Raw genomic sequence first — 19116 nt, 5'->3', positions numbered from 1 at the left:
CTGTCTCATAGCTGATCAGAACTGCACAATTTAAAGCTTCGATCCTGGAGTCAGGGTTAAACTGAGCTTTATGGGACATACACAAACACAGAATGGCTCTCACGCATGATTGTCTGAGATGAATCATCTCAATAAAATGAGCTTTTCTTGTCCTCGAAAACGTAAAGTTACAAATTAAATATGAAAAAAACACAGAACTGTTTCACCAATCCACTTACTTTAATTGTTTTAATTAATTTTCTTCCTATAAAATGCTGAGTCTTTTATTGCACTTTCAGTTTGATTGTTGAAACTCTATCTTTCCTGTAATTGGAGATGTCAACAATTCAAGAGTCCTGTTTCCTGCTGTTTGATCCATTGTTGCTGAGGTAGAAAATGGAGCCAGCCTCCAGCCTCCACCCTCCTCCCTCTCTGTCCCCTGTGCATGAGGCCTGGCCCGGGCTGCTCTGTTGTGTTTTCCACATGACTGAGTGTCCTGTTGTTACAGAAACACCGAAGGTCACTGCTGGTGTGAAGCTCAGTGAGGATTTAAAGAAGAATGAGGCCTTTAGCCGGGTGGCTGGTTGACTGATACCAAATTCAGAAACACACAAAGTTCAAAACTGGGTTAAACACACACAAGCAGTTTGTCTCTTTAACGATGAGACATGGAGAGTGTCATGTTCTGACCTCACTTGTCCTGTCATAGAGCAACCTTACATGAATTTGCTCTGTTTTTAATGAATTGGATGAAGTTGCTTCAAACCCAAATATGCACAGTTTGCATTAGAGATCCAATTTGCCACGTTCACAACACCACCTGCTGGTATATAATAGGTATACAGCAGTGTGTCAGATAAATGTGTGTTAAACTCTGCTGACATCCAAATCGACTTCAATGTTATTTTAGTGATTGCCTTTCTTTAAAATCCAATATCTGTTCATTGGTAACCAATACATTAGTAGCTATACTGCAACCAGAGTATTACCTGGGTTCAGTGCTATAACAGAGCTTTTACTTTGAAAAGGTATGATTAACTTCCCTCTATTTTCATGACAAGTTCATACGATGCAATGAATATAAATGTGGTATATTTTCACATAATTTATGTAATACAGCTTTTATAATTATGGTTAAATACGAGTACAAATATAAAACTTTATTCCACCAACAAGGATCAGTAGTCGTTTTTTCAGTGGAATAAGAATAAAGTAAAAATGAGATCACAAATTCACATGGCACATGTTACTTCATTAGTCTTTAATAACCGACTTGATCCAGCAGATGGTGCCATAGTTACCACATGTTCATTAAAACCACATCATGTAAAAATAATTGTTTTCATGGGTTTAACTTTGGTTTCCGCACAGTATTTAGTTGAAATTACTCTGGATGACAGTCTCGTCATTTTCTTAACTAAATAAAGGTTTATATTTTTATGGTAAAGCCTTGTTATGACTGTGGACATTGCAGCCATGGACTCACGGTATGGTAAAGACTACTGGAACAGACATACTGTATAGTCCTGTCCAAGAGATCACAGAGGTTCATATGAAATACATTTAAAATAAAGAGTTGGATGATATATCTCAGAGTCCTCTGTCTAAATCAGTGGTAAACAGTCATAAATTAACTGAAGATGAAGGAAAAAAAAAATCCAGGGCTGAGTTTGAGGAGAAGGATTTGCATTTTACGCCTCAATGAAAATATCATTCCAAAAAATCTAAATAAAACCAAATGTGCATTAGAAAAGTTTAAGCCACACGCCAAGTAATGTCCTCAAAATGGCCGATAACATAAATGAAAAACCACTGTTCCCTTTGACAAGCACACGAAACGAATGGATTTTCAGAATACAAGGCAGATACCCCTGCACAGATACTGTGTTCAATCTGTGGTGTTCTCCAGGGCTCTAGTCTGGGACATCGCACTTTCTGACAATCACAACCATATTTCATATTGCGACCCCAGCTGGTGTCCCAGGGTTTGTTGTCTCATGAAGAAAATGACGACAGGATCAAGTGCTTCATGCAAGGAACTTTGAAATGCTCTTGAGATATTACTATTGAAAAGCTTTTGACAATACACAACATAAATACTTTGACATTCATACAGAAAAGCCACGACTTTGTCCCTATTTAATATTTTTGGGATATTGCTAACACTGTTTTTGTGTTTCCTTTGAGTTCAGCAACATATAAATAATTTAAGAATAAGAATAAAAGACTAACACGTTTGTTTTCGGTTGCATAATTTGACATCTCAAACATTTCAGATAGCTCTGCATCATAAGGCTATACCAAAAAAAACACTTTGTCTCTATTATACCTTTACTTTGACATGTGTTTTATTTGCCTTGCATAAAATGTGCTCCAGAAATCTGTGATGATTCCACAGACGAGAACACACACATTGTTTTCAGCGTCACAAACAAATCATTTGGTGTCAAAGCCATCGAGACGTCCTTTCTCACCACGCCATGCCAATATTATTTGCTCCATAGATAAACATTTAATTGCGATTTGATTTGATATCCTATCTGAAGAGTTTGGGGCAAAGATTGGGCATCTTTTAGGTGTCACGAGCCTCAAAACTTCTGGGTAAAGTTTTCAGGGAAAACACCTTTGGCGGAAGCATCTTTCTCCTGCAACCACTTAGACTCCTTCACGCCCATGAGCCAGCCATCGTCCTGCAGAGAGACAAATGAGTCACAGGTCTGCATTTAGAACTTTCTAACATGAAAAGTGTACGGTACATTTCCTTGTGCAGTAATTTTCCAATTAGTAATCCTCATTATCACGCTATTAAAATGTTAACTCGTTTACCCTCATCAAAATAAAACAATAAAAGAAAGGAGATGGTGTTTTTCACAAATTGAAACATTGACGGCTTTAAAAAAGTGAATTTTAAATAAATAGAAAGTTATTACAGAGGAGGAGGCGAATACCGATGGATAGGTTTATCTTGGACGCCACTGACCTGTTCGTCTGGGTTGTCAAAGCCCATAACAAGCACAATATCTCCCATCTTCAGCTCCAGCTCATCTCCGTCGGTAGCGTCGTAGTCATGTATCGCTTTTACCTTGCGAGACATAAAGCCAAAGTAAAGGTTATGATCATAAATGGACCCTGCTGTATAAACCCAATAGTAAGTAGTTTCACAAGTAGGAGTATGTTGGTGGTGGATTTTCACCTTGTAGATAAATCCTGGAGGGAGTTCGCCGTCAGAGCCATTGGTCACAGCAACCTGCATCCGAAAAAATAAGCAGAACCCAGGTATATTGTTAAGGAAGTCAGGGAAATTGGGATTGTGGCCGACAGGGAATCTGGGGTATTCCACTCAAAGATGGGGGGAAAAAACAGAGAAAGAGTTTTTTCTGACTTTCACCAGAGTTAGAGGGATTCTCGACTTCTCGTTTGTTGCAAACCCCTCTGAGGTCCCACCTGCCTCCTTATCCACCCAACTCTACCTGATCCCCTGCATCGCCCCAGCCTCCCTGTCCCACATTGGCGCCGTCGTCATCCCAATTGGGCTCTGTGTACGGCTGAGCTGCAGAGCCTTGGTCGGCGTTCCAGCTTTCCTGGGCCGCCTCTGCGTCGCCCCAACTGGGCTGAGTGTAGCTCTGGGGGGCGGGTTCGTTGTGATCCCAGCCACCTTGGGCCTCTGCTGGGTACTGGTCGTCATCGGGCTGGGGTTCCTGCTTTACACTGGGCTGTTCCTGCTCTGCCGCGGGCTGTTCCGGCTCTGCCGTGTGCTGTTCCTGCTATGGAGGTCATTGGTTGTTGGGGCATTGTGGTGGGTTTGGAAGCGAGTGGAATGGTAGGAAGGTGGATGGGAGGAGGACGCATTGTACAGTAGAGGGAAGGTGGAAGAGGAGCATTGAGTTGGGAAAGGTTGACAACCAGGGTTGTGGTTGGAAAAGCAGAGGAAGGAATAATGCAGTTTATTTCTTAGTCTATAAGTATAGGAAAAAAAATAGCGAGAAGAGTAGTTGTGGTTTTGTGCTCTGAACCCGTCCTTACCCATGAGTCCCATGAGGGCGCCTTCCGTGCGGCAGTAAGAGACAAGACAACTTGTAAGACGAAAGTGTGCATAAGGTTTTCATCATAAACTTTCCCGACTTATTTTGGCAAACAAGCATCATCGGAGGAACACACTTGTTTTTCTGTAATATCAATCTTTTACAGAAAATAATAGATAAGAGATGCAGATCTTTTATCCTCACACTGGAACACCCAGCGCGAGGAAAAACTGCAGCCAAGTCAGTAGCTACCTTTAAATCAAAGAATAAAACACTTATATCAGACACCATTACCTGGTTTTACCCAATTCTAGTATTTATTATTGAATTGGGAGGTCGTGTTTAGGTTTCTGCAACACATTTTTTTTTTTAAAATTAATCCATTTTTCATGAATTATAACTTGTGTGCCTCTTATTTTTGTAGCACAGTGTGACAACGTTTTTTATTACAATAAGTATTATTGTTATTCCCAGGTGTGGGCAAGCCCCAAATGTGCTATGAACAACAAATACATTTACTCTCAACTAAATTTGTATTCAGATTTAATTAAAGTTTATTATTGAGAGCTGTTATATCATCAATAAATCAGTATCAAGCAAAGCAAATGTGCAGATTGAGGCTGGGCATGCACAAAGAAAACCATGCAGTGGATTTGTTCAAGTTAGAATAACAGGATTTGATTCACTTTCACACACACACTCACACACACCAATCTTTTCTGAGCCCCAGATGACGTAGACTACATTTACATGCAGTCTAACATTTAATTATTTGCACTATGAGAGAGACGTGATAACATCTTCATAAACAGTCTGCAGCATTTTGTATATATTTGGAGTTTTACTAATGTTTTTTCACCTGAAAATAGTCAAATTAAAAACACGTTGGTTTTGATCAACGTCACAGTAAAGTGTGAACATGACAAAGTATCCTTTAGCCGAAGCTGCTGCACTGGAGCTCCTATTAAACTGGGTGTAAACACAGTCTCTGACGCCTCAGTGATGGAAATGTCATCCTCATCAAAGCACACCCACCTTGGAAGCTGGAGATGGGACGGGCTGTAAAACCTCCACATCCCAGTCCAGCAGGCTGACCCCTGACCAGGGCTCGCCCTGCTTCCCACACACACACACACACACACACACAAGGTGAGGAGGGTTAACTGCGATGATTAAATTACCTTTCAATGTGAACGGACACGTTCACAGAAGTCAAGTGTCCTAAGGAAATGTTTAATTCTTCATCCTCATTAACCCAGGTGTGTTTCCCAGATACATTTATGAGGAGGTGTATAAATGCCAGCTTTAAAGGTGCTGCTATATTTTCAAGTAACAGTATATTATCTTATGCTTTGCATTTCAAACACATAAATATAAATACAGCACTTGTGTTGTGTATGACACAGAGCTTGGATTGACCTGAACCCTGCAAACACACACTTGGACTTCAAATAATATTTAGGCTGCACATTACTATCATATTGTTGAAGTAAAGACATTGAAGTGGTGGACATTCAAATGAATTGTAGGATGGAATAGAGTAGTAGATGCAATATCAAGTAAAACGTTTTATAAAAGTAATCAAATTAAAAAAATCAAATAATTTTTCAATGAAATATAGAATTTATTTTAAAGTGTAGAGTAGTAGAATGAACCTAAACGTAAAAGTTCATAATGGCTTTTATTGAAATTAGATACTGTGATGCAATAATGCACCGACTCATTTGAGTTATTGTCACTGACCTCCAAACTAACCATATTTTCTACAAATGCTTACAACTAAAATAAAATCATTGCCCAACAAAGATAAGTCCTGTCCCTCTGTGGACGCAGTTACGTACAAATTATAGACTGGTTTTAAAGAAGGACTAAGACGTAGGAGGTGGTCGGTCAGTCTGACCTGCTGTGTTGTTGTCGTCGTCGATGTGGCGGAGTCGGTGTTAGAGTCAGGCACCGAGGTCTCGTCGTCAAACAGGCTGACCTGCTGCTGGCCCGGCTCCGGAGACGGCGACGGCCTGGGTGGGGGCCGACTGGGAGGAGGGCCGAGCCTTTGCCTCGCCAGGTGGGGTTAAATCAAAACCACACACGTGCACACATGCCGAGTAGTGACAGACAATTAGGTTAGTACACACGGCATGATCCATGAGGACTTTTTTCTTGAAACCTCATACATCAACAGGAAGTTTATAGTTTTTATTCACAACCACAGTGTATCCTTTCTTTAAAGTCTTTTCTTTAAAATGAATCATGACTTTTTTCTCCGTTGTATTTTATTTAGATTTATTATTATTATTATAAGAAGTAGAATCTTGCCTTTCAGTAATTGAAATCTGAATGATTACAGGACTGGTGCTTTGTTTTTTTTATCTGCATTTACATTAGATTGATGGATTCGCATTGCATGTAAAGTCTAAATCAAGTGGACATGGTCAGTGTGTCTCCTTTTTTACCTTTGGTGCTGAACTGGCCGATTCACTGATGTCGGCTTCCTCACTGAGAGAGGAAAAGAAGTAGAGAGGGAAGGAGCCAGAGGAGGGAGAAAGAGAATATGAAGGTTATAAGAGATTAAAGAGCATCTGTTGTATCTCAACAGACAACACCTGATCGACCTCACACTCAGATACCCGGAGCGATACGTGCACCTGACACCATCCACATGCAGAATGTGATCAACAATGTAAAAGTGTCAAACCAAACAGGATGAGTCGCTTCAACACAGAAGTTAGACAAAGCAAAACAAGTTAAAGGTTTGAATCCCGGATCAGATCCAGAAATCTGCACACTCAGAGAACATCACAACAAGCTATAAGGGGAAAAAAAGTCACAATACACCAAGCTGTTGTTTTTTTTTTTATGATAATTTAAGAAAACGTAAATATCACTGCATGTCCTTTGAAGGTTGGATTCTACTCTTGGACCTCTGGTTAGTTTATTGATGAGCCTGTAGTTTAAGCCACAAACCAAACAATAAGCTAGAAATGAAGCAGTGTTGCACGAGAAGCTGCATGCACAACCAACGTGGACGAAATGAGGATCAGCGTGCAGCGGGTTTTACCTCTTTGCACCATCTTCTGTCTTTGCTGCTGCAGTACCATCTTTTCTGCAGTAGGAGGCAGTTTTATGGGCATCACTCATGTGTTTTTTTGTCGGTGTGTATTTAAACCAAAGTGTTGTAACCATGGAAGGGTTATTGCACAGGCCTACTGGGGTTCAGGCCCAGGAGCCCGAAGCCGAGCTTGAAACTTAGAGTTTTTCTGTGACGTTTATTTATAAGGGGGTCATCAGTGCTACAGAGAGCAACCACAAAGAAGCACACAAAAAGAAACGGCTGCAGAGAAACACAAACTCACTACAGAGACAGGTACAAGCAAAAAGAACACAAGGAACACCAAAGAGACACAAAATGACGAAAAGGATGAAAAACATCCACAGATTCAAAATCCTAACAAAATAAAACCAAATAGAGTCAATCACTACAAACGTGCATAACAACCACAAAATGGCCCTTAAGACACACAGATGGCCCAGCAGAGACTTAAAATATCAAAAAAGATGCAAAATATCCACAAGAAGATGAAGAAATCCAAACAAAATGACGCCAACAGGACACAAAATAACTATAATCGTGCATAACAACCTCAAAAATTACCCCACAGAGACTCAATATATAAAAAGATGCAAAACAACCACGTAAAGATGCCCAACAGCATCAGAAAGACATGACAGAGACTCAAACTGATTCCAAACCAGCCATGAATGACCACAACAATGAAAAAGACCCACAAAAACATGCTTAACGACCACAAACGGATGCAACACAAAGCATAATGGCACATTGACCACTGTCTGAGAACAGTGGCCTGTTTTCCTTATAACACGTCCATGGATTCAACAAATACGTTCACTCACTTGAGCTGCCGCTGCTCCTCCAGTTTGGTCATGATGTCGTTCAGGTTTTGGCTGAGCTGAGGAGAGGAGAGAAATGATCAAATGTTACTGATCGATCGATTGATCAATACATCAGTTGGATCAGTCACATGTGGGCGGGTTTACTCACCTTGCTCATATCTTTGTGGAACTTCTCCTGATGACCTGCCAGGCCCTGGAATGTGTTAACATAGACGCCAACACGACTGCCCACACACACACAAACAAACACACACATTTAAATATTTTGGACCAAGTGGAAACAACAGACTTTTTTTGCAGGATAATGATAAAGAGCGTCCGACCTGTCCCATAGTGCAGGAAGCTCGTCTTGTAACTCCACGTTCAGCTCCTCAAAAATCTTCTGGGCTCGACCCAGGTCTTCCTCCGCCTGCGCACGCACACACACACACATTTAATTCAAATATGTGCCCGTCAACACAAAATGTTTGAGAAAGAAAGTTTTCCATGAGCACACGTGCACGCGCAGTCAAACACACACACAGGGTTTAATAACTACAGACACGTGAATGCCGCGAGGCATTCAAATGACAGGGGTGAAAAGCAAATAATGAGGGTGTTTCTGGCAAATACAAATGGGGAGCTACGAAAAAAGGATGGAAACTGTAGTTTTGATCGGGAGTCAAATTATAGTGAGGCCCTGTACACGTGATCAGCACTTTGACCTAAAAGTATAAATAGTAAGTGTAAAAATAAGCATTTAAAATTGATCTTTAGGGGTTAGTAAATGAGATTTCTCCCGATCCCAAAAGAAAAAGAATGGTTCCCCTATGACTCTACCGCCGCCCCCAGCGCTGATCACGTGCAGCCAGCCTGAGGAGGAACCGGCCTGACCGTTTTGGGGAGAGGGGGGAAGGTGGGAGGTCAGTGATGAACCAGAGTTTCACCTGGTTGAAGGAGAGGTTAGTCTGAGCCACCTGGTGGGCTGATATCAAACCCTGAGCCCAGCTGGGAGCCGCCATCTCCAACAGGGCTGCTTGCTAACCACACACACCATGCACGAGGGAGGGAGGAGGGAAAAGAAGAGGCAGATGTGGCAGAACAGAGGGGAGAGAGAAAAAAAGCAAACGAGAACAATTCAAGACAAACGCGACAAAAAGGTTAATCAGCATTTAGCATGGGGCACTTTTAATCGATAGAGACATGTGTTAAACAGCACTGGTTTAAGGTGGTATGAACTGTTTATGCTTCAGTAATAGTTAATACCACCTTAATATCAAAAAGTTATTCCTTCAAACTTCAGAACAAGCACCACACACACACAAACAGCTTATTGGATTGCACAAATATGGACACACGCACACACTCGCACTAACTCGTGGCTACCTTGGCGATCTTGGCCTCGTCCTTCTTCTTCCCTTTCTGTAAGGAGGCGAAGTGATGCCTGGCGCTGTCGAAGTCCACCATCTTCCTGTCGCGCTTTGCTATACGAGCCTGCGGGTCAGAATGTTCACGGTGAGATGATCACAACCCTTCAAACTAAAGCTCTACATTAGATGATTGAGTTTCTACCACATTTGCACATTTGAAGAGGTGGATTAAGAAAAAAAGGCAATTAAAAGACTAAAATTGATTCCAAACAGACTCAAAATGACTTAAGATGCAAGACAACCCCAAAAAGATGCCGAGGTGACAACAGAATTCGGAAACTTTGACGGTAAAACTTAAACTTGAGACCCAGGCACCTTAATATCAGGAAACTGAGTCAGGTACGTGTCCATGGAGGTCACAGATTTGTCCGTGATGCTCTGGTGGTAGTCCAACCACAGCGTGTCTGTGTCCTGAAACACACGATGCAACAACACAATTTAGAATATAACACACAAAAGAAAACTAAAAAACAATCACACATATCTGTATAATGCGTTTTCACACTGCCGGACCTATTTTAGTGCTCAATCTTAATATTTTGGTGCCATTTCAAGATAAAATGCTTTATTTTGAAGTCAAATAAATAGCAACTTCATTTAAATGTAACTCTTATTTATAAGTATGATGCGCAGTCATGTTTGCAGCCCCGTCTTGTGAAAAGGACCACAGCTTTATGTTCTATCTATAACAGTTTCTATAAAGAAGATGACAGTCTGCTCTACAACCAAACCGAACTTCCTCTACTGCAGATCTGCTGCACCAGTGTCTCCCACGCGAGGGCACAATGGAAACAATACCCACCAGAATAACTTCTCTTCATGCTCTCTGTCTCTGTCTCTCTCTCTCTGACAGCTGCAGTCTCATTCACTTTCATTTGCACCTTCAATAGTCTGAATAACCGAAACCCTCTATGAATAATGAACCCTCATCCGTGGGACACACTGGAGGCTTCCTGCGTTTTACCTCCAAGTTATTGTCCATCTCCTTCTCTATCATCTCCTTCAGGATGGAAGGAGAGACGCATGCAGTTAGGAGAAAGAAAGAGAAGAAGAAAAAAAAAGGAAGGGAAAGACACCGGAGAGTGAGACATCCCTCTCTCCGTACAAAGCAGTAGCAGAACGTGGAACGTTTTTAATTTTTCCAGGCTGTTTTATCTGATGAATAAGGGGGAGAAAATGGGATTTAAATGATCGTTATTTAATAAGAAAGAAACTTTTGTGTATCATTACAACAATTTCCAGAAGTATAACAACAAGACAAGTTGAGGAAACCTTGCCGCTGGAGATTTTGAGCTGAGGTGGAAGCAGAGGTGTTCGAGATTACGAGGAAAGGGAAATGGGGAATTTCTCCATTGGCAACTGTACGCATCACAAATCAGTTTCCCCGGTCTCACCTCTGCCAGCGCGTCCATCTCCTCTTTGCCAAACCAGTCGGGCTCGTACATGTCGGCCAGACAGTCCTGCAGCCGCCGTGACGCATCGTGCAGAGCTGAAAAACACACACAGACACACAATAACACACAACGTTTACCACATCTGCTCTGGGTGCGTTGAACGATCTGATATAAGATCCCAGACGAGCTTACTTTTAACTGCTGACACATAGGTTTTCAGGTCTCTCTGCAGTTTGGAGCCTTCTACCTAAAATAACAAAGATGAAAAGGAGTTTGAGAGTTATGGAATACATTTAGGAGATGGATAAAGTTTTGGAAAAATCCTACTTTTGCACATCAACAATGTTTCCTCCATTAAATTACTAAATATTCAATTAAAGATTTTAAAAAGTGGAACTGGCAAAGGTGGACGATGGCTCCTCACCATCTGCTTGTTGAAGTTGGCCACCATCTCCTCGAAGGCAGCATCTCGGGTCTCGTCCGCTTTGCCGAGCTTCTGCAGGACCTGCACAGGGAGACGAGAGCAAAGCACAAAAGATTTGAATCCACTTTTCTGCCGCGTATCGGTGCTTCTTTGTTCGGATCTATAAGTGGAAACATGTACGTGGGGTCTATTTTCAGGACGCCTGTCGAAGCCGACATGTATGACAGGGAAGAACCGTCAAAGTTTTACCACGAAATACTTTGAAGAAACTTTTTTTAAGTCACTGGCACATGTTAAACATGAAATAGACTCCTGGCTGCACAGGACACAGACGAAAGGGAAATGTAAGGGCAGAGGGGAGGAAGGGCAGAAGGAAGGAAGGAAGGGAGGAAAACGTAGGAGAGAAGGACGGAATGAAGAAAGGGAGGAGAATGTAAGGTGAAAGGAAGGAAGGCAAGAAGGAAGGAAATGTGGGAGAGAAGGAAGGGAGGAGGGAGAATGTAGGAGAGAAAGAATAGAAGGAACAAATAATTAGATTTCAGTTTTCAGCCGGTCGTTTCATTAAGAGTTGTCAAAACTGAAAATAAAATAACACATATCCATCATACTCCATTTGAAAGTCCAGTGTGACCAGTGTTGAATTGAAATAAAACACAGGATATTGTTCCACTTCAGCAAATCAATATGTCATCATCAGACCAAACAGCAGCTATGGATTTATTTGAGATTATCAGTTTGCCTGAGTCTTGTGGCAGACAGTAAGTTCCTGCACCAGCTTTCTTACTCATTTCTGTCTTGGCCCTGATTCTCTGTTCTGCTTTCACCTGATTCTAGAGAACCAAACAGAAAGTCAATGGGGAGCCTGAAGACGTTAGAGACGAAGAAGAGGGAGCCGACGAGTGAAGGGGAAAGAGGAAGGAAGAGGGTGAAAGAAAGAGGAAGAGGTTCAGAGCGAAACTGAGGTTCAGCTTGTCAACTATCGAGCTTCTGCGATTGGCCCTAGGGGCCAAGACAGGTTTTGTGTACCCGCTTGCTCTGATTAGGCGAGTGGTGATAGGTCACACATGAGGCCCTCTGCGTCCTGAGAGGTTGAATCAGGACCAATCCAGAACGTCTGTGATTAGGCCACGTTTAATCAAATCTAAGTTTACTTTATCTGTGTCTCTGCCACACGTCAGTCGACCGAACGAGGGATTACGGAAAGCGAGGAAAATCAAGACGTTGCTTTTGTTGTCCTCTGTCAGACAAGGTCACCGGTGGCTAATCTGGCGGCTGACTGCGAGCACATGGACGAGCCTCCACCAGCACCACCACCACCTGCCAGGCTAATCCTGTGACGGATACACAAATCACCATCAGTACGACGGAGGGGACTTCCCCACTGCTCCAACACACATATACACCCAAACACCCACACTCACACACACTCACACACACCTCGCTGCCAGAGTCTGTTTATAGCCCTCACAAGAAAATACATCGACTTACCCCCAAGTGAAATTCCCTCATCGCTCACTTTCAATAATGCAAATACGTCAAAGCAGAGTACTTAGAGTGAAAGCACTTGCTACGTTCCACCACAAGGGATTACACATTTGTGCAAAAAGCATTAATGCTAATGCAAATGAAGGTATCGCTCAAACAATCAATCAAACTTTATTCCTATGGCACCTTTTATACAGGTCGTGAACCAAGAATAATAGAAAATGAATAAAAGCGCTGCGATAAAATAGATTTTAAAATCTGCATTAAGAATAAAAACAATGATAAAGTACACGAAATAAAAGTAAATAAAACACATACTAATAATATTAACGCACAGGTAAAGCGGAATATAATTTTAAACAAAGACACAATTAAATAATGTCTAAAATATAAAAGCCAGGTTTAAGAGGTTTTAAGCTTAAGAATTCGAACACTTGCAGGTGTTTAGGTTCCAGCAGCTCGATACACAAATGTATTTCTGATTGCGATTCTTTTCTCACAGAGGCAGCATCCTTGTGTACATAAAAAATGCAACTGATTATATCTATTAATTATTGTACTGGGTCCACAAGTGGGAAATACAAATCTAATAAAAAAAAGGTTCTGCATGATTAAAAAAATGTTTGGACGCCTTGCTTAATGTTTTGCCAAGTGTCTCAGAGTGCGTCGGTTTGTTTTCCAGGTTTGAAACCTTGTCAGTGGTGATCTGAGAGCCAATGCACATATGTTGGAAGTAAAATTTCAGAAATGTTGAAACCCGAGATAAGAAAGCCCGGATCTTTATTTTGAAACTCTGCGGACGTATTAATTACATCCTGGAGATAAATAAATGTCAGTAAAAGTGTCCAAATTCGTACAATTTACTGAAAAACTGACCCCCTTTAGAGATGATCTAATACGCTGCATCTATTAAAATCCAGATCTATTTCTGGACGACACAGCTGACCCATCCTCCGCAGCCCTCAGTGTCTTTCACTTCATTGTATTCAAATATTTCACGGTGCACTCAGGTGATCCCCCTAAAGTCCGGAGAGGTCACATGTACGGTGCAGCCTTGTGTGGGAGGCAAATGTTATTTATACTTTAAATTCAGGTACAATGGAACATGAAGGAGTGTAGAGTGTGTGTCTCTGTGTGTTTGTGTGTGTTCACAGAAGGTCGGAGCCGTCGGTGTTAGATTTCAAGCCCCAAAAATATAGCAGCACACTCACCCGGCAAGTTTGTGGGGTATTAACAGTGATGAGGAGAGGGCCTGGGGGGGCCTAAAGATAGATGGTTACACCCTCTCCACACACACACACACACACACACACACATATCTGGGCCCCACCCAGCAGCGAGGCATGCTGGGAGTCCTGGGAGGGAAGGACAGGTGCTCAGGCCAACAGGGCAACTTCGAGGTTTGATAACTTTGGATTCCAGTTACTAATCTTGGAGAGTTGTATAAATATCTGTTCTTATTAAGTGTGAGTGTGGATTCTAGAATCTTTGAAGAAGAGTTCAATTATCACACAGGGTGGCTTATGCCTAAAATTTTTTTATAATTTATTGAATTGTATTTTTGTCAAACCGAACATAACACCAAACTTCTCTATTAACTTTCTATCATGTGTCCTTTGAGAAACAAGGAGCTGCTCACTGAACTCCCTGCCCCTGAGTTAAATTTCCGCAGCAGACGAGATTCAAGAGCTTTTGACAATACTGAAAATAGTCCATACCCAATTTTCTGGATCATTCGTGTTTGAAAACTTAAGTTATGTTTAGCGGACATGCAATGGGAAGTTTGAGGGGATTTAAAGTTGAACTTATGAGGCAGTTGCACTCAAATTATGCTGAGATATGTTCATTCCACTAAATGCCAGTGTGAGGGAGGCGAGGTCAGGTTGGATGTTTTCGGGGGGGTTGAGGTTGGGTGAGCAGAGAAAGAGCTTGGGGAGGGGGGGGTCACAGGGTCCTGCCTCCCACACCAGGTATATCCGGCTGCTTTCTAAAGGGCACCACTGCCCTACTCCTCCTCCTCCTCGTCCGTCACCATCATCTGGATTCCTCCGAGGGACCTTCTCCCAGCATGCCCTGCAGCACAGCTGACACGAGGCGCTGACACGATATCACTATGACAACCGCGGCGGCACCCATGAGGAGGCTGAGGATTATTGTGTCAGCTGGTCTGAATCAAATTATAACTTACAGTGAAATATGAAACTGTGACCAGTCACTGATTCCTCGATCAAAATTGTATCACATCATATTTATGCCTTTTCAAGATTGATTGAACAAGTGTTGTAGCAATTTAGGGTGGAGCTGGTTTTAACAACGGTTTTGTTAATGTTGTGTAAACTTTAGAAAAGTGCTCCAGAAAAGTTCAGATTTCCCGGCAAGTCTGAGAGAATTTGTTGGAGGTGTTTTCTCGCTTCACTAACAAACCTCTCTGCTTGGATTTCTTCAGTTTAACAAAGCCGAGATCTGGATACACGCACACACAGACACACAACTGTTGCATGTTGGGAACCTTTAGAGCTGCACTATTTATTTGTAAGCAATAGATCCGATGACAGTGTGCTGTGTCAGGTGTTGTCGGGGAGGGAATGAAACAATAACCACCTGAACGCTGCAGCTCTGCAGCTAAAGAGCCAGTAGGGAGGTGGTGGAGACCAAAAATGGAGGTAAAAGCGACTAAATATGTGTTAAGATCCTATATTTTAAAATATCAAGATAATAACTCATGATTTTCACTTCTCGTCATATGTCCATGTGGATTGTAAGCTGCTTGTTTTGCAACCCGTACGTGACTGCAATCAACGATTAAAGTTTGATTTATTAGGAAAAAGTTCAATTCTGCCGAGAAATTTTCCGAGCACGTCATATGTTTCAGCTGTTTTCAACAAAAAGCTTACAACTTAATATTTGATCATACAGTATTTACTTTGTAAAGCTTCTCAAATTTGTTAATTTCCCGTTTACTCTCCGAACACGACAGACACAAGAGCGTAAAAAAAGACGTAAAGTGAGTGAGTTTGACGAGCGGACGCCTGGAGGGCGGCGTGCCAGCAGACAGACAGCTGAAGCCGGCGCTCCCCTCCTCCACCTCCGCCGGCCTTCAGAGGGGAAAACGATACCCTGACCTTCCTCTCGGCTACCAGCACTTCAGCTGAAAGCCTCAGTGTCGCCTGCAAGCTTGTCTTGATCGGTTATTTGTTTTAAATTCATACTCCTCCGGGGGAATATCCATGGAGGACAGGAGACCTTGAACTCTGTGAACGGTCCTTCAAGGTTTTTAGATACAGTGGAAAAAAAGGAAATACTGAAGTCATGAATCCAAACTCCACACGTAGAACTTGACAAACATAAATAGCCACATCTGTTATTTTTGGGGTATTTTTTCCAAAAGTTGCAAAATTCACATTTCTTTCATGAATTGAACTTAGTGTGAATTGAATCTGCTTCCTCTTTACACTGACATAACTTCTGCGTAAATTTCAGATTCAATTTAACTGATTCTTGCATCAGATTTGGCCTAAAATATCAGAATAAACCGCTCTGAGTGTAATCATACAATCCAAACTCAATTTATATCATTATATAACCTCCCCAATTTCCACATATATGGCTTCAGTGCAGCTTTATCATTACGGCGCCAACAGGGACTTTATACAGTGTCTAAACTCTGAAACTAGGATTTCTTTGGCACTTAGGAAGACACATGCTCGGGTACAACCATCCAGTGCTAATCCACATCCTGGCAAAGCTCTGGTGAATAACCCCCCCTGTAATATTCCCTGTAGGATGCAAAACAAGGCCGATAGCACCTTCCAAACTTCCCATCTGGACTCGTGTTCTGTTCCTGGTCTCGTTTTTCTACATCTTGCAAATGAGAATCCATTTATTTGCTTCCCTTCCTTTCTCAAAACCTTTCTTTTTAGAACAGAAATGTTCAGATGGATGTCGGGAACTGTGTAACTTTAGAGGGTCGGTTGAAGACTACATCTTCGAAATGTGGGTTTATGATGTGTTTCGGGTCTTGGTGGGAGATTTAACTTAAACTCATTATCTTGATAGTAAAGGATTTTGTGAAGATGCAATGACGTGGTTTGGTATCATATCCCTCTTGGGGCAAAGGGGGGGGGGGGGGGCAGTTAGGTTGAAGGCATGGCCCCACAGGTTCCTATTGCCTGGGGCCCCCTATGCTCCTGGCTATCGTCTATTTTCTATTCCACCTATTCCTCTTACGGGACAAAACCTGACTGCATGGATTCTTTAAGGCCGTAGAGGCTAATGTAGCGCAGAGCACCTCCCAACATCCCAGGGATTTGGATAACGGCAGCCAGATAAAACACTGAGGAGAAAGATTGTGGTCGATAAAGCAGAAACCTCTCAGTCCTCCTAAACAAAACCCAAAGCCTGGATTCGCCCATCCATCACCAGTCACGAGCGCATTCTGGATTATAAACTGGAAACACGGTGAAACGAGCCGAGCGAGATACCTGGTTGAAAGTGGGACTCTCTCTGACTGACTGGCTGACTGTCGTACTGAGGTGATTAGAGGGTAAAACCTCAGCAGGCTTAAGCAACAAGAGTGATTAGGACAATAATAACTCGGAGGGAGACAGAGAGCTGCACACAGATTGTTGATCAGGTTTCACGCCGTCACTTTTAGAGCTCTTCCCCCTGTGGGAGCCGTCATTCAGTTTTTTACTCCGGGGTTCGCTGGTTTGCAAAGAACGTCGATTATTTTCGGCACTATGTCGACAGAGATTCAGATCCCGGACTGGAGTTTTCACCTGCTTACGATTACATTTTTGGAACTTTAAATGCACATTAATCGATTTGACATCTTCCTTGTGTATTGTTGGAAGTTGTAAGATTTAAAAAAAAGTTTCTGTTTCTTCCTTTAAATATTCTCTCGTCTGCACTTCAGGGCTTTTACTGTGAAAACCTCTTTTTACCACCTGTATTTATCTACTATTGCTTTTGAAACTTAGAAGGCAAAACTTTAAATGTTGATATATGATAATACAACCAACTTCCGCTTGCCCCCCCACTAGTGGAAAACCTCAGCCCTGCAGCTGGTTGCAGCTTCAGTGCCTTGCTCGAGGGCTCTTCGGCCATGTGCTTAGGCATGGATCAAATCATTGAATGAACTGTAAAATCCCACAACTCAATCCTCGAGATACTCCTGAAAAGTTACAATCTGGAGCAATGTGTTTGGTACGGAAGCAAAGGTTCCCTCAATATGAAAACAGAACTTCGATTTTGAGTGTTGAAAATAGTATGGAATACACGGGGATCTTTAAAAACCCTTAAACCTTACAGACTACCCAATTCAATGGGACTGTCAAAGGGCAACAGTCCCATTGAATTTCCAAAATGACTGTAAAATAAATTAATCGTTAATTAATAAAATAATGGCATTGTAAATTACATTAAGGGATTAGCTTTAGGCCACTTGATTGGAACATTACTTTAATCTGTAATTAAGAGTTTTTAAATGCTTTAGGAGCCAAATTCAATGGATTCAGGTGTAAATTCAGATGCTGTTGCTTGTTGCTGACCCCTCAGTGGAGTCTTATTCTCTAAACCTTCCAGACAAGCAATACAAAAATAATTAGTTACAGCTTATTATCCAATCAGCTGCCTGATTGGCTCCATATCCACAGGCTGAGTGAGGTGGTGTTGGAAGGTAAAATGTTGCAGGATCCAGTTTCACGGTGGCAGTAGGACACCATGTCCTGCTGCTACGTGAGCCTGCGCCTCGGCTGAATGAAAAGTTGGGCGCTCTCACCTTCTCCTGCGCTCTGGTGATCCTCTTCTGGACGTTGATGGCCAGTTTCCCGGCGGTGACCCCTTTCCCCATCTCGGCCATGCTTGCTCAGGGCTCCCCCGGGGGCGAGTTGTCAGGACCAGCGAGGAGGACGGAGAGGAGGTGAAGTGTCGCAGAAGGAGAGAGAGCCTTCCCCTGGATAGCGGACGGTGCGTAAAACCCCTCCGCGGGGCGACTTGGCTCACTGCGCGTAACTCTAATCCGGGCGACAGCTTCTTAAAGGTGCAACGCGTAATTTAATCCGGGTTATGTGTCGCAAAACGGAAAAGAGGAAGAAGAGAGGAAGAGAAAAAAACAAAAAGCAGGTGGTGAAATGCGCAAAGGGGGCAGATGTGGATATCGTCCGGTTCTCGGGCTCTTGCAGGTAATTGATGGGAGACTTGAGCTAAGATATGGAGAGATAGGATATTAGGTTTCCTCCTCGGTCATCCTCTTAAAGGCGCAGCAGGTTGCTGGTATTATTAGACACACAACTGTTGCATACATGCAACTGGTGTGTTGCTGCTGTCTTTACGCGTGGATCTATTTTTTGCGCACGGAGCAGGTTTCCAGTCAGACACGAGGGCTAAATCAGTTCTCTGCACCCAAAGGAGACGCACATTCATCAACTGCACATGTAGAAGAGGAGACATAAAGAACCGGAGTCCTGCTGTTTGAACAGAAGCCGGTAGATGTC

The 19116-nt window shown here is 42.4% G+C and overlaps 1 protein-coding gene across 7 annotated transcripts; it reads right to left on the bottom strand.

Moving 5' to 3' along the window:
• Positions 1-1221: 1221 nt before the first annotated feature.
• Positions 1222-18814, bottom strand: bin1b (bridging integrator 1b). Of its 7 annotated transcripts, XM_062380270.1 has the most exons (19): positions 18402-18813; positions 11138-11218; positions 10906-10960; positions 10714-10808; positions 10284-10319; positions 9635-9730; positions 9276-9383; positions 8837-8929; positions 8234-8319; positions 8059-8134; positions 7911-7966; positions 7057-7101; positions 6453-6494; positions 5902-6061; positions 4003-4023; positions 3450-3743; positions 3173-3226; positions 2960-3061; positions 1222-2669 (listed from the first exon to the last, which is right to left on the bottom strand). In XM_062380270.1, the coding sequence occupies exons 1-19, from the start codon at positions 18480-18482 to the stop codon at positions 2568-2570; spliced, it is 1683 nt and encodes a 560-aa protein (XP_062236254.1). In that variant the 5' UTR covers positions 18483-18813; the 3' UTR covers positions 1222-2567. The 7 variants fall into 7 exon arrangements, with proteins under 7 accessions (XP_062236254.1, XP_062236255.1, XP_062236256.1 ...); XM_062380271.1 differs by lacking the exon at positions 7057-7101 and having other exon boundaries at positions 18402-18814; XM_062380272.1 differs by lacking the exon at positions 8837-8929 and having other exon boundaries at positions 18402-18810.
• Positions 18815-19116: the final 302 nt, after the last annotated feature.

Source organism: Platichthys flesus, chromosome 22 (genome assembly GCF_949316205.1).
Source record: "Platichthys flesus chromosome 22, fPlaFle2.1, whole genome shotgun sequence".
Taxonomy (NCBI): Eukaryota; Metazoa; Chordata; class Actinopteri; order Pleuronectiformes; family Pleuronectidae; genus Platichthys; species Platichthys flesus.
The sequence above is the reverse complement of the archived record's forward strand: the minus strand, read 5'-3'. Positions and strand labels throughout refer to the sequence as shown.

What these genes read in the sequence shown, in the direction of transcription:
- bin1b (XM_062380270.1), bottom strand. Translation starts at nt 18,482, where the DNA reads ATGGCCGAGATGGGGAAAGGGGTCACCGCCGGGAAACTGGCCATCAAC. An exon ending in CTTCCTGCACTATGGGACAG is followed by an intron (nt 8,135 to 8,233) that starts GTCGGACGCTCT and finishes GTGTGTGGGCAG; the next exon opens with TCGTGTTGGCGTCTATGTTA. An exon ending in GAGGAGCAGCGGCAGCTCAA is followed by an intron (nt 7,102 to 7,910) that starts GTGAGTGAACGT and finishes CTCCTACTGCAG; the next exon opens with AAAAGATGGTACTGCAGCAG.